Source organism: Vanessa tameamea, chromosome 27 (assembly GCF_037043105.1).
Source record: "Vanessa tameamea isolate UH-Manoa-2023 chromosome 27, ilVanTame1 primary haplotype, whole genome shotgun sequence".
In the NCBI taxonomy this organism is placed as follows: Eukaryota; Metazoa; Arthropoda; class Insecta; order Lepidoptera; family Nymphalidae; genus Vanessa; species Vanessa tameamea.
The window spans coordinates 4,275,946-4,292,920 of NC_087335.1; the positions used below are offsets into that span (position 1 = coordinate 4,275,946).

At 34.1% G+C, this 16,975-nt stretch overlaps 1 protein-coding gene across 1 annotated transcript; it reads left to right on the plus strand.

Moving 5' to 3' along the window:
- The first annotated feature begins 4,777 nt into the window (after window positions 1-4,777).
- LOC113392046 (uncharacterized) lies at window positions 4,778-14,840 on the plus strand. The gene is made up of 6 exons (XM_026628277.2): window positions 4,778-4,976; window positions 7,193-7,258; window positions 9,084-9,206; window positions 10,147-10,218; window positions 12,837-12,890; window positions 14,714-14,840. The coding sequence occupies exons 1-5, from the start codon at window positions 4,909-4,911 to the stop codon at window positions 12,877-12,879; spliced, it is 372 nt and encodes a 123-aa protein (XP_026484062.1). The 5' UTR covers window positions 4,778-4,908; the 3' UTR covers window positions 12,880-12,890; window positions 14,714-14,840.
- The last annotated feature ends 2,135 nt before the right edge of the window (window positions 14,841-16,975 follow it).

The window sequence follows — 16,975 nt, forward strand, 5'->3', positions numbered from 1 at the left end:
CTTCCTTGATCTTCAAGACTCGCACTCACGTCTTAATCATCATATAAAATCTTTCAATAAAACTTATTATAATATTGTAATACGTCAAAGAATATTTTATCTCATAAGTCAACGTGAAAAATAGGAGTACGGTAGCAATGAGACTAGTTCGGAAGCGACCAGCGATTCACCTTACACGCGACGAAAGTTCACACATTTATAATAATAATTGAATTTATAATGATTTCTTTATGAACCGGTTTTAATTTATTTTTCATTTCAGGTTTAATTCAGTCCCAAGGTGGTCCATTTCAATTTTATCGGTAGTGAACATCGTTACGTTTTTAAATTTTTTTAGAATACACATTTCCGAAGACGATTTTTTATTATGTTTATAAAAAAATATATACATATACAAACTAGCGACCCGGTACGTGCTTTGCTACGTATAAAGTGATATAATACAAAAATGAGTTACAACATCGATTCATTTCTTAAAAAAATATATTTACTTAATTGCTAGCTATTTAAAAAAATAATTCAAAACATTTGGATAAACAATATTTTTGGTTTTTCCATTTTGAGTGTCAATAAACAAACGGCTGGGGGTACCGACTCTGGAACAGGCAACATAAAGTGAAAAACATGATTCTTCCAAATTCACACCACAAACGTGAAGTGTTTGCCCTTGGGCCTTGTTGATGGACATCGCAAATGATAAACGAACAGGTTATTGTAATCGTTTGAACTCGAATGGCATATCAGTTTGAATCATAGAGATACGCGGTATCAAACAAACTTCACCTTTAGATTTACCAGTTAAGATCGTAGCTTCCATCAAATTTGGCAATAACTTTTTTCACTGTCAATCTGGTGCCAATATACAGTTTTGGTGGATTAATATTTCGCAATAATATAATTAAATAACCAAAAATATTGTTTATCCAAATGTTATGAATTAATTTTTATTATTATTTATTTATTGATTTTAGCAACAATTCGATCGGAACAGAAAATTGCATTGGCACTTGCATCTTCGGGAATTGCTGCTACATTATTAGAAGGTGGTCGAACCGCACACTCTGCATTAAAATTGCCATTGAATGTACAGATGATTGAAAAACACGTGCTGCAATGTCATGGCGATCAGTTGTCGACTGTTCTTCAAATAAATTGTTTTTTATAATAACCCACTGCGGATTACATGTAAATGTAATGAACAGATCAGGTCGACCATATTTTCGTACATAAGACATTGCGTCTTGTGCATATTCGTTCATTTGCCGTGGGCTACCAGTAAACGAAGATGGCAATATAGTCAATCGCCCGATGTCATTTACATTAGCATCATTCGCTATCGCATCTTGCAAATGAATATATTCTTCTGATCTTAATTTTGCTCGGTGGAAACGAATAAAATTAAGACGTTCAGTTTCTATTTTGGCATACATATCAACGATGTACTGATATATATATATATATATACACCTCAACTTGACACAAAATGATATCTTGAGTTTACCACATCTCAAGATATAATTTTGTGCTTGTGGACGAACCATCAATCGATACGAATAAAAATTCATGGCACTAACTTTTTTCTGTATATGTAGACCTGAAAATAAATGCAAAATGTGACTTTGGAAAATGAAAATGTCAACACACAGAATATATGATAATTATTTACCGGTTTGTGGATCAGTCATATGGTATATTGTTATGGTAGCCATCGTCACCTTTCCAATGCAATATTGGAATGCATCATAACTACGATGAAGTTCCGAAACACGTTGCAATTCCTCATTTCTGTGATGAAGTACAATATCACGGGATTGAAATTGATCACCAACAATTACAATTGCAACCTCATCAATTGTCGGTGCATTGAATCGCCTGGCATGCACTCCAAAAGGTGTTCTATCAGACCTTATTACGATTTTGTGATTATCAGATGGCATACGATCGAGAGCAATTTTAAACAATTGAACTAATGCGTTTTGCTGATGGAAAAACCATTGTAGCTCTCGAATAATTTCTCGTCTTGTATTAGAAACAATTGTACAACGTTGATCCAATTCACGATTTTCATCACCAATAAAATAAGTTTGCAAAAATTGATGATCAGCGTCGGGTTACGGCAATAACGAACCAACTTGATGATAAATCTGGCCCTGAATTTGTAACATGTATGCAATTTTAGGTTGTTGAATAAGAATTTTTAAAACTATCGAATACTTTATGATTAAGATTGATATAAATATGGGACAATCCAGTTGAAGTATTTGCCTTAAACATCGGCAAGAAATTATCTCTAATAATTTTAGTAGCACCAAAAGAAGTCATTTGACATGCCGAATTGTATTGTTGAATATGACTCAAAAAATGCTTCGACGTTTGAGATGTCCCAAATATTAATGAATATAATGGTTCGGGTGGAATTTCTAATGCTGGCAATCTAACTTTGCCATTAGCACAACACATGCCGGGCGTTTCACCTGAAAATTTTGCCGCATCACAATGTGGACATTATAAAATAATAAAATACACAGCAATATGTTTTTTCAAATTAAGAAACACACATTCATGTAATCACTTCAACAGTTCAAAACTTACCGTTTGTGTAAATGCGGTTGACAATATAATTCAAATAAAGCCTGCTAACTACATGAAACACCGACAGCGCACTAAAAAACTGAGTACAATTTAGATTTTGTTGCGTTTTTCTCCCATGGTATTTTTTTTTCTGTGGGTAGTTTACCTTTAAAATGAATAATAATCATCACAGCACATATTACCTGGAGATTTCCAAGATTCGAATCAACGACTTTCATTTAGGATGCATGTGTTATTGAGTAATGTCAGTTTTGATTTAATCTATTAGTACTAGATACTTCTAGCTTCTTGTAGCTTATACCACAACCTTTTTTATGTAGGTTGCCTATCAATCATTCTTGCAGGTGACAATAACGTACAAAGACACACCCACATAGGCTTCGCGAAATTGTCAATTGCGGTACTGTCACTTTTATAAGGAATATTTTTCTCAGAATAATCAATTATTCTCGCCCTTATTGAATTTCTTCAACGACTTTTGATGTACGAGTGACCTGTAATGATATAATTAATGTAAATGTTTCAGCGACTCGAGACAAATGTAGAGGTAAAGGTAAATTAACAATGCCTTGTTTATTTTCATTGGATTCTTTAACTTATTTGTTTGTTTTTTGTGTGAAATTTTTATTGGCGCCATTTATGGAATGATTCGTGTGTCGTGTAAAACACATGAATGGGTAAAACACATGACGGTTAACGCTCTCTTATTGGTATGAGATTAGGACAGCAAGGGCATATGAACTATTTTGTTTTCTTGCCTTGTCTATATGTAGACTTCATAGAGTTTGACATTTTTACATTGTAGGACCTTTTCGTACTACCCTGTTTGTTATAACTCGTATTAGCATTACTGTTACTTATATTTTTAATATTCCCTTTATTTTTTGTCATCGTAAGTAAAGATGTTGTTTTGAACACAGCTGGTATTTTACCTCTTACGAGTTTACGGTTGTTTCTTGTGGTCGATTTGGAGCCCACACTACATTTGGCACTAATTTCTCAGAAGTCAGCTTGTTTAAAGTATAAAAATCAAAACAACTTTTACTAAGCTCGTCACTAGATCATCAAGCACTGTAGCACATAACCTTCAATACAAAGTTTTGATTAGGAATAATTTATCTGATAACCTGGTAGCCCAGACACGAACTCCCAGCAATAAATTAATGAAGGGAGATCCAATGTTTGTCTAGTTGTTCAAAAATCCTCTACATATTTTACATTTAGAGTTTTATTTGTTTAGGTCGGCCTACTTTTGTTTAGTTTAAAATTGTTTTCTAAAAGTTTTAACGTAGGGAATATTTTATAATATTCCCTACGTTAAAACTATTTGGTATCTGGTTCAGACAAGTAAAATGTTTCTTTTTTTATAAAGGTATCATAAAAAAACTGCCGAAGAATGCTATCATTTTAGTGATGCTGTAAATGAACACACTTTAAGCCTATCATCCGTTACCTAATCTTTCTCTGGTTGTGTCAAACTGACATCTCTTAGAAGTATGAGGGAGTTAATAGAGAGTGCATCTGAGTTTGTATTGTGTATGTAAACTTGCTTAATGTAGATTAGCCACCTCAATGTACGACATCGTTATAAATGATTTAAGTCTAATCGATTTTATACTTTCATAATACAACAGCAACAGTACAACAGTAACAGCCTATAAATTTCCCACTGCTGGGCTAAGGCCTCCTCTCCCTTTTAGAAGAAGGTTTAGGACGATATTCCACCACGCTGCTCCAATGCTGTTGGATACACATGTGGCAGAATTTCGTTGAATTTAGACACATTAAGGTTTCCTCACGATGTTTTTCTTCACCGCTGAGCACGAGATGAATTATAAACGCAAATTAAACACATTGAAATTCAGTGAAGCTTGCCTGGGTTTGAACACACAATCATCGTTTAAGATGCACGCGTTTTAACTGGGCTATGTCGGCTCTCATTTTCAAAATAACACATAATTAAAAGCTTCAATTTGCCTATCATCCCAATTTGATTTATATTATACAAGGAAGAATTATAAAAAGAATACGATTTCATTTTAACGTTTTAGTTTCAATATTTTACAATAGAGACACAGATTATAAAAAAATAATACATTAAATTGAGAATGAATATTCAAGAATATTAAAAATAAATACAATTGTCATACTTTTGAATAGTCACGTCAGATGTCAGATTAATAAGCATAAAAATGTTTATAAAAAAAATGTAACAAAAATTTATATTAAATGGATAATTTATCCCGATAAATATTAACGCTCATAATGTACTTGAGCTAAAACGCTTATATACTTTTGAAATTGTACACAACTCCAATGGGTCTGACAAGCAGTAGGGAAATGCTAGCACGTCGCAAAATCGACGAAGCTACAAGTAATTCCAGGTAAATGTCGATATTCGATCAAGGAGCTTTAATATCAATATATAATTATTATTAATCTAAGGATGACCAGACTATACTCTAAAATATCTCTATTAAGGTTCATTTTTGTTCGAGTTGTTTATTGTCTAGAATAAGAAAATGTTATATAAACATTTGTGTGAAAGAACTAAATTATAATTATTATAGAATTATAAAGAAGCCTGTGTATAATTTTAAAACAACTAACTACTAAGGGTGGCTTTAAATGGCAAAAGTCGAGAAAAACCGGCCAAGTGCGAGTCGTTCCGTGCAATTATCTATAAAAATGGCAAAAAAATTACGTTTGTCTTTTAGGAGCCCCCCTTAAATATTTCATTTAATTTAATGATTATATTTGAAGTAAATATATAACATACAACAATATTCTGTGATCATTTCAAGCGTTTAATTGTTGCCTAACGGCAAAAAATGACATTGCTTGTATAGGGGCCCCATTGATTTTATTCTGTTTTTTAGTATTTGAGCGTAGGGGGGGGAGGTTGTTATAGCAGCAATAGAATACTAATACACCATCTGTGAAAAATTGAACTGTCTAGCTATCCCGGTTCATTAGATACAGCCTGGTGACAGACGGACGGAGTCTTAGTAATAGGGTCCCGTTTTACCCTTTGGTTATGGAACCCTAAAAAATACCTAAGTATTTTTATGATAAATGCGTGTTATATTTTCTGTTATACATAGACTCTATGTAAATTACACGTGTATTCTAAGTGTGTGTGCGTTAAACTCATTGGATTTACGAACAAAATTAGTTAGAATATTTTGATACTTAGTCTCTTCAAAATTTCTGTATGTAATAAATATTTATTAAACTATTGTATTGTACACACTTCGCAGAATAATTGGTCTTGAATATTATATAATTTTTTCCGGGAATTGCACGACATGAGTGTTAAAATTGTTAATGTAAATCATGTATGTAGTTAAGTTAATGATTGTGTAGTTAGGGCTTTATGCCCGTCTGAGTATGCACAACCCACGCCAAACCACAGTACTGAGTATTGTTGTCTTCCGGTTTGGGTGAGTGAGCCAGTGTAACTTCAGACACAGGCGATATAACGTTCGCCTACCTATATCATAATTTTTTTTATCTATTTTGTCACTTTTTAAAGAAAATCTTTACCAATAACATTTCGTATCAATAGTTTCGAAGAAGAATTATTAATAAAGTTATACAAAAATAACACGGTCGATTACATTATATAAAACACGCGAGCCTGCAGTAACAAACTAGTATTGGTATGAAACAAGGCAGTAAATATCGCTTTGTTAATAAGAGCGTGGAATGTTGATACTGAAATACAAACAGGATGAAGCAAGATTAAATTAATGTTATAATAATTATATTAAAATACAAGCTCCTTGGCGTAAAAGATTCTTGGCTTTAAACATAGAAAAATTAATTTTAGATAAAATTTTTAAGCGTCTTCGAAAAGAAGTAAATGGTTTTAATATGTTCGACGTGTATCTTAATTTTGGCACCGACTTCGCTTGTTTTTAGTACATGTGAAATCTTTTAAAATAATAAAACAACATACTATATAGTTATTGTTCTTGCTTTAATTTTAACCTGAAATTCACTGAAATTTACAAAATCAAAATGTATTTTATTTAAATAGACTTTTACAAGTACTGAATTTTACAATTTTACAATACTATGTAAGGTGAAGCCTGTTCGAAATGTCGATTTAAATCAGCAGTTACTTAAATATGTTAGTTAAATACAATTAAATATGTTTATAATATATCCTGCCTGGCAGTCAACAAGTATCATTCTGAATGATTCAAATTCTCATTTAAAACATATGTATCAACTGCACCCACAGCGATCTAATCTTCTAGTATATATATATATATACATTTATGTATATACATATACATTTTATATATATATTATATAAGCGAAATACCACTTACTGATTAATCGTGAAATCTCAGAAAGTACAACACGCACGAACTTGAAATTAGCAGGTTATCCTTACAGGATTTTAAGAAACTCCACCCCTAAGAGGGTAAAACGGGGCTTGAAAGTTTGTGTGTTATAAATATCGCGCTGGTAAAGCCGTAGGTTCAGCTAGCTATAATTAATATATTTTTTTAAATTGTAACTTGCTTAGCTAATAACGAAAAAAATAAATTTTAATAATATAGAAGTAATTATGTTTTTCTTTTTTCAGCTTGTCTAACCTACGCTACATAATACCCACAGATAAATCAAAATGGAAAATATTCAGGAAGAAGGAGTAAGTATCGTGTTATCTTTATTGCATAATACTCCCTTTGAATATAGCCCTTTTATATATTTGCATCGTTAACGGGTTTTAATCATAATCAGCTGACTGCCTACGATTTTCCAGACAATTTTGTAGCACGTGTGTCAATATATATTATTTATTTATAATAGAAACGCGAACTGGGCTCACTGGTGGTAAGTTGTCCGTTGGTGACGTAAGGAATATTAAAATTTCCTGCATCACAGTTACACTGAATGACACAGTCATTTAAGTAATAACAGGAATAGGAAATACCTAATAACCGATCTCCCCCCCCCCTACCTTCCAATTCTGAGGCGAGAGCAACTGAGCGTGGAATCTAATAAAATATATTTAAAAAAAAAACCACTACGATGACAACAGCGTCAGCGTGTCTTGATTACCCATAAATTTCATAATTGGAAAAAGTGTTATAAAATAACAGCTGTATCCCACGAGCTATAACAAAGTTATTGCTAATAAGAAATACAGCGTGTTGTGTATGAAGTTAGTAACTGCAAGGATACATCCTCACATAGCTGCTTGCGCTGACTTTTTGCGACTAAATATAACTGTGTATGGAGCGAATTTCATGGTGTTGTCAATATCTTATCACGTCAATAGTCTTAGTTTAAAGGGCGAAACTGTGAGGCTCAGTTACATGTACCCCCAAAAGCGCTGCGTCTTTTGATATAAGTTTTTTATTTGCTGGTTTAGTACTTTTGAGTAAAGCATTGGACAAAATCTTTACCTCTATATAAGCGACTATTAAATTTATTAAAATACCATTGAATTTTCATATACTAAGGAAAACACGCTTATTTAACTCAAGTAACAGATGTTTGATTTTTATTATTAACAGGGGCGAACATCATTCCCACGCCGTATTCGTATGTATTAACCTATCGTTGTATAAGCGTTAAGATTAAGTAATGAGCTTAATCTGAGTGGTCATTGGTTGTTGATGACGCAATGAGCGACCAATAAGCGTTAAGTATTTAATCAGATTAGTAAATGACTTTGCTCATCATTAAATTCAGAACTCACCAATAATAATGACGTTGAGTACGTTATGAATTATTTATTACAAATTGACTAACTGGCAAATACGCCACGTGATGGTAATTGGTCACCATTGCTCGTAGACACTCGTACAGTTAGAAACATGAATGCACCACCAACCTAGGGAAATAATTAAAAAAAAAACAATACTAATGCTGCCTGGTGTTTAACTATAATTGTAGCGTCAGATTTTTTTTTTTCGTTTCAATTATATTTTTAACCGACTTCAATAAAAGGAGGTTATCAGTTCTATATGTATGTATGTAATATTGTTAGAATTTAATTATATTTGAGTATTATGATCCATTTGCGCTTCCAAGCACGTGTGCTTAATTTCGTAAGTGTACGTTTGTCCACGAATTTCTAGAAAACAAAAAGGCACATCCAGATTATTCTTTTTAATTTATAATAAATATCAAATTCTGACATTTCAGAATATTTTCTTCGTTTTGAGTCTGTTCTTTAATGATCGATCTGCAACTTATAGTAAAGTGAATATATTTAATAAATAAACAATATTTATAAGAAATACAAATATTCGTTTCATTGTTTGTCAGAATTATACTTCAGATCAGTTCTTAGTAGTACTTCAGTTTAAATAAACTTTATAAATTAATTTGACAGTTTGACATATTTGCTCGTTGATACACGAAAACATTGAAATGAATCCATTTATTATTAAAATGGGTTGTCACTATTTTGCCTAGTACCCAGCCTTACTAAACTTATATGAGATGTATTTTTTACATTTCAGACTGTCTCCGATACCTATTTACCCAGCTTCGCTGAAGCCTGTGAAGGGCTGCCCGTGCGGGAATGACGGGCCATGTAAACAAAAAATCACCCCCAAGGGAGTGACAATACATTATCCACAAAAGTTTGTACTTTATTATACAAATATATCATAATTTTATTTTTAATGTACTTTCTTTTAACTGAAGTTTAATAGTAACTTATTGTAATGGGGATGAAGTTATGGACTTATTATGGCTTTGGGGATGATTGCGGCAGATCCTCAGTATTTGAGTTCGGATTCTGGGTGAGGTCAAATAAAAATAATTGGATTTTTTGTCGTGAAATTTCTGCTCGCAAGCAGCCTGGGGTAAGTTAGTCAACAGACATTTCTGTGTCTCAGAGAGCACGTAAATGGTTGGAGGGGATTCAGCCATGTGGTATTTTCATTTCACTTGTTTTTTATAATGATATTTTTAGGAAACGAGCAAATGGACCACCTGGCCGTATCGTATCGTTTGTATGGTGAGTGGTCACCACCGACCACAGAAATATATAATAGATTAGCGCTGAAATATGATAAATAGCGGTTATATATAATAAAATATTAACCATTCCTTACATCGCCAATGCGCCACCAACCTTAGGAACTAAGATGTTATGTCCCTTGTGCCTGTAGTTACACTGCCTCACTCAACAAAGCCCTACCACCAAGTATAATTGTGTGAGAGACTCAAAACCAAGCCTGTTTCCGGTCAGGAAGTCATTATTAATGTTATTACGTCAATTCTCCATGTATGCGTAATATGTAAAAACGTGCTTTAATTTATAATACTGTATAATCTGTCTTTGTATGAGGCTTCGCACAGGCTCGTACACGCACTTAATGGACAGACTACCAACACGTCTACTCTCGCCAGTGGCTCTCGTATTGCTGACGTGGTGCGAACGAGACTGTCACTGTCTGTGTGACTAACTGAATGAATGACAGAACGAATGCTTGTACGAATGAATGAATGGATGAATAAATGCATACACTACAAGTACTAAAACATTTATTTAAAAGAGTTTTCTTTTTATTATAGAAAAAAGAAATTTACATTCGGCGGAAGCAAACGTCTCTTACCGCCGACAAGAGATATATCGTTTGCCAATAGGTATGTTACAGTTTAATTAAAATAATAATCTCTAATTTATGAGAGATATCTATTAGCGCGCCTTGGGGGTTAGATTGTATGCCGTGATGACAAACGGCATAACGCTCATTCATGCCGTCATACCCCCTCTCCACCTCCGCTATCTACTCCCTCCTGTATACGTGGCGCGTTTGCCATATATTTCGTTGGTATAAATTATTATAATAATAAGTACAATATATTTATACATCTATATTAATAACAGAGACCCGATTGAAACGCATCTACAACATTAGATCGTTAAAATAAAATGACTTTTGGTTAATATATTCGGTAAATTCGTATAATCGAGATATTTCGATATTAAATCAATGACATTCAATGACATCAAGGTCAATGGGCCGCCATATTTAACGTTTACGGGTGCGTTCAGAAACTGCGGGTTTACGGTAGTTAGTATACTTATTTTTGTATAGTTTTGAGCGAAGCCGGGTTTTCGGCTAATATATATACGTATAGTTTACTGTAAGTGGGTAAAGGGCTGGAGTAAAATGTCATCTCCTTTTATATAGACCTGATGAGTTAAGATGCGAAAGCGTAACAAACAAACCTACATACGTATTTATAGTAGTTAAAATAATTTATCGCCGCAATCTTAAGGTAGAAAGATATCTATAACATTAACTAATATGACCACCTGCATTACAGTTGCCAGCATAAAATAAATTGCGCGAGCAATACCACGAGGCACTCTTATTCCATATTTATACTATAAGGCTATAATGGTATGGTATGGTATAATTTTATTATACCATACCAGTAAGATAGAAGGCTAATCACTGCAAATAAAAATAAATTATATAAATAAATAAATAGTAAATAAATATTGGACGACATCACATACATTACTCTGATCCCAATGTAAGTAGCTAAAGCACTTGTGTTATGGAAAATCAGAAGTAACAACGGTACCACAAACACCCATACCCAAGACAACATAAAAAACTAATGAACTTTTTCTACATCGACTCGGCCGGGAATCGAACCCGGGACCTCGGAGTAGCGTACCCGTGAAAACCGGTGTACATACTACTCGACCACGGAGGTCGTAAAATTATATTTATGTTATACAAGCTATTTTAATTACGTTATAAATAATAGTATCACATTGTTTATGATAGTATATATATATGTAGGCTATATATATATATAGATATATAGATAGGTAGTAGGAAGAGCAAATACATCTGATGGTAAATGGTCACCGTCTTTACACAATGGCTGTATGAAATATTATACCATTATTATTATTCGGCACCACCTTGGGTTTGTTACACTGGGTCCGGCACCCTTCAAACCGAAACACAACAATACTCAGTACTGCTGTTTGGGGGTAGAACATCTGATGAGGGGTGGTACCTGGCCAGACAAGGCCCTACCACCAAGTAAATTATTGTATTCTGTACCTGGTATTTTTCTCCGGAAAAAGGCATATATATCTTATTTGGGAATCAGTGTCACCGAGTGCGCCGGAATACTCACTAAAAAACCAGGGCTACCCATTCTGTCTCTTTACAATTAAATGGACTCTATATGGCCCAGCGGTTACGACAAAGATTATGAGCTAGAACTTGGGCAAGTTGCACTGAATTTTCACATTGTGCTTTTTTTGCATTTTCATATCTACGTGTGTTAGGTAGTAATGGACATCCGAATTTCGATAAAGAATCTGACACATGAGTATCTATCAAACCACATTAGAGTAACAGATAGAATATGCTCCAAATTCTCATTAAGGATAAGACTAGTGTGAAATCTTTACTTTGATATTAGTAATTTAGTATTTATATGTATTTGGTTCCGCCAACCCGCATTGGAGCAGCGTGGTGGAATATGCTCCAAAAACCTTCTCCTCAAAGGGAGAGGAGGCCTTTCGCCCAGCAGTGGGAAATTTACAGGCTGCTAATGCTAAAATGTATTTGGTTAAAATAAATATCTTCAAAGACGGAGCGAAAGCCGGTTCGGTTAAACATATGCCCATTCATCCGCAATGAAGCGAAGCTGGTTAATCAAGTAATTTTCCTTAAGATAAAAGAAAATACCTCATAGTTTAACCAACATTGGATTATTTGTAAGCAATTAATTTAGGGCTAATCTGATAAAGGCATCATCGTGTTTTTTATATTATAACCTTATCTTAAATTCATCTTATTTAGAAATAAGCCACATGTTATTAAAATATATTTTATAACATAATGTTCTTAAGTATTTTTCTAGATAGAATATAAATTCTAAACCGCTGGTAGTTTAATACAAAATGTTTTAGCGGCAAAATGAAGTTTAAGGTTTAGTTAGAAAACCTCATTTCCCAAAAGCATAAAAACACTTCCATATTCTGCCATTCTATTAAAGATATTTATATATACAAATATTATAAATGCGAAAGTAACTCTAACTATCGCCTCTTCCTATTTAAATGGAATTCGGTGTGAAGATTTTTTGGACATTTTTAATAATTCATCTCGAGTTGGTCTTTGGGGTGACGGAACGGCTTGTATGGTATACGTAAAGGTTGGTAGAAGAAGGTGAAGTCGCAGACTAGTGCGAGTGTAATAAAAGTGATATTCTACCTTTTCCAGGAACAAGGTCAAAGTGATCCGACAGAGGAAGTTTCCTTGGTGATAAGATCTGTGGTAAGTTGAATTTAACATTGTTTTTCATTCTTTCCTTATTTTAATTATGAGAAAATATGTGCAATTAATCAATAAGACAATACGTGGTCTTATTCTGGGCGGTCTGAATTTAATTAGAAGTGCTTGAGGAGTTATAGTTTGTACCAGTTTTAGGTCGCTAGTTTAAAAACCCCAAAGCTGTTCTAATGTGAACGGAACGGCGTGGAATAAGAGAAAAATCTTTTTTCAAACGAAGAGGATTTTCTCTAGCAGTGGAATATTTACAGGTTGTTTCTTAACTTTCTTTTTGTGACATGTTACATCGTTGTTTTTCGGAGAACAAGAAATTCTAATGGTCTTGTCAGTTAGAGTAATGAAGAAGAGTCATCATTAACCATCGCTCATGGAATATATCCTTTAATAAATAATTCATCTTATACATCTATGTTATATGCTTTGTAGGTGTAATATTGTATGGTTTCTCAATGACTTCCTGGCTCTTCAAATGGCTAGATATAATGCGACAGATCCGATAAATAGTTTCTGGGTTTTCGAGTCAAAAAAATCTTAATACAGCCGTGAATCTGAAAATTGGAAGTGTGCCCGTGTCTTGCGAAGAACGTAGATCAGTTGTAGTTTCTGAGCCTGAACTCTTCCAAATAGTTTCATCGCTAGCCGAACCGTGATCCGTTGCGCTTTCGACGCTCCCTGTCATAATTAAAACCTTTTGTTTATTAGATTACATCATTACACACTTATTGATCGTTACCGTATTAACGCAGCCTTTGTCCTATGCGTTGTCATAATTAGCCATTGAGGTACGAGTATCGGTACAACGTAACCGGGTCAGTGATGAAAGCCCTTATTGTTTCTTGTTTTATTTGTCCGGATAAGTTTGATAAAGCAAAATTTTCTAGGATAAACTACATTATATTGAACTGCGTGTGTGTTATTGTTCCAAATTAAGTATGAAACTGGTTAGATTTTTTTCCTTTTATATATATTGTTGCTAGCGGCTCTTTGTATTGATCATAAATGTTGTTCTGTGAAGAGGTTTTTGAGTATGAGTATGATTCATACTTTTGTTTAGGGATTAGTCGATATCTTAAGCAGCAAAAAATGTTCTAATGTTTCTGGAAAGAAAACAAATATTACGCATTTTCCCTGTATGAAGTAAGGGGTTTGTATGAGGGGCTCGTTGACGCTAAGTGCACCGGAATAGCCACTGAAAATCAGCGGTACCCATACCGTGTCTTGGGGGCTAGGGATGGCTGAAGTCCATTTTTTATACAACATATCAATTTTTATTATGTTAGTCCTAAAGTTTTTTCTATGCTGTATGTTCCTGGTGTATAATAAATTATAAATTGAAGGTCTAGAAAAATATCACCTATCAAACAAAAAGCAATTTGCATTATTATAAGGTATATAACATACAGAAGGAATATTTGTCATTAATATAAATAATAATTTTGATGCAGAATGTCAATTTAACTTACGCTGTAGCCGACTAGGTGTTCCGTTTACTAAGCTGAGAGGGCCTATTGATTAGGCGGTGAAGGAAAACATTGTGAATTAATTTGCATGCAATTGGGTGAGAATCTCATGTAATGACTCAATAGGGCCCAATCTTTTCGTAAGGGGCTTCCCCATCAATGGGGTATTTCCAAGCTATTACATTACTTTTGCTATTACGAGGAAAAGGTCATTACTTCACAATGTGCTTCAGAGGTTCGCTTGGAAGACGTTTAACCTTATCAAAAATTGTTTTGTTTCAAAGCGGCCGTAATATATAATTACACATACATATATGACGGTATTTCACTAAAATGTCGTTGTTTCAGAAACACAGTCGTGAAAGTTTCTCACCTGGAGATTAGACAAGATCTAGTGGAGTATACTTCACTTTGTAACTTCGCATCCCTGTGATTATAGGGGTGGAAGTTTAAACTTTGGGAGCCTAGGTGGAAATTGCTTTGAACATTATATTGTGTATTCATATATACAATTTGTAATTTTCAATTGTTAAATGTTTATAAATACATTTTTATTTTTAGTTTACTTTATCTCTTAGTGTTAGGGCTTCGTGCAAGACCATCTGGTTAGTATCCTAGTCACTAATCATGTCTTGTAGCGCGCATTTGTATTTAAATAGTGAGTAAGCTAGTGATTGAGTAAGCCAGTAACATTTTAGTTTTTATGTCGATGGTAGGTTATGTCGCATCGTTGATGGTGAGTCTGGCCGCCTTTACCTAAGGAAACTATTGAATTGCACAAATTAAAGAGAATTGTCTGTTCAAAAACAAGTGTACTCTCCACCCCCTTACTGTCATGATTAAATTTGAAACAATTGGAATAAGTTCAATTCCAGGACCAACGGTTTTACGAACTTAACGAGGATTGTAAACAATACGATCTCGACTACTCACTTTATTGATAGGGTTTAAATTTACAAATATAGCCTCATAAGCTAGCCACTACAATTGGGTCCAAAGACCGTCTACGTCATCGGTAATAAAATATAAATAAAGTGGCACTGTTATTTTTGACTTCAGTAGTTTACTTGCTAGTAGGGCTTTGTGCAAGCCCGTCTGGGTAGGTACCACCCACTCATCAGATATTCTACCGCTAAACAGCAGTACTCAGTATTGTTGTGTTCCAGTTTGAAGGGTGAGTGAGCCAGTGTAACTACAGGCACAGGGGACATAACATCTCGGTTCCCAAGGTTGGTGGCGCATTGGCGATGTAATGGTTAATATTTCTTACAACGCCATTGTCTATGGGCGGTGGTGACCACTTACCATCAGGTGGCCCATTTGCTCGTCCGCCTACCGATATCATAAAAAAAACTAAGAATCGAATAAATTTAAAATAATTAAGCTCAGACATATGAAAGTTTTAATCAACAAAATTGGTTCATACCGTTGAAGTCATCGTTTGTATTTTTACGAATAAAAGAAATTGGAGCACGTAGTGGTTTTAGCATCCGTTTCACGACCATCATAAACAGAAGACTTTTAGTGGTCGCAGTTACTAGCAGAATAATTTAGTCTGTTATCTGCTGGGAGAAAGTATGTAAATGAACTGTAATAAATTTATGACTATGTTAGTCATGTCGACTAATCTCAACAACTAGCCATGCACAGTAACTATGCCCAATTGTTTGCACATTTTGCGCACTAATATTATCTTGCTATCATAGTTCCAAGGCCACCTGTACTTTTGTAGAAAAATCAGACGCAGTACCAACACTGTTAAATGTTTAACTGTTGTTGCTGAAAATTCCTTGACAGAAAAACTTAAAAATCTGAAATAAAAGAAACTTCAAACCTGAGCACGAAAGTAACAGGAATGGTGTGGAAATGGAAACTCGAGCTGCGAAATACTAGCGAGGAGCGTGGAGGACAAGATCAATTTCCTTTCCTAAGTGGGGATCTTGACTCAGCCAGGAGCAGAAAGTGATAAGGGAATGGGCACAAATCTCTTAAACATTTTGCATCCATCACAAAAGAAAGAGGTATGGTACTATACGCTGTAACGGTTACGCAAATTTTTGTACTTAAACTAAATATATTATTATTATGTTTTCCTAAGCGGTCTTCAATCAAGGTTTCCGGGTTGATTCTGTAGATGTGGAATATTCGCAATTTTAAGTACAAAACAGCAATTATCAACATTACTTATTGGCATCATATTGACTTTTGGATACCTACCATTACGCATTTAAGGGATAGTTGTGGTGTTATACGCGTAGAGTAAGTAAGATTTTTTTAAAGATATAGGTGGTCGAGCGAATGGGCCACCTATATCTTAAAAAAAAAGTCGCAGTAAAAATTATTAACCATTCCTTATGCCGCCAATGCACCACCAACCTTAGAAACTAAGATGTTATGTCCCTTGTGCTTATAGTTACACTGGCTCACGCGCCCTTCAAACCGATACTCAACAATATTGAATATTGCTGTTTGGCGACAGAATATCTGATGAGTGGGTGGTATCTACCCAGACGGGCTTGCACAAAGTCCTACCACCAAGTGAAAATATATTTATTAAAATTTTACACCATCACGATTATTTGTAGGTTCTATCTCAATTAAATTTTGTAC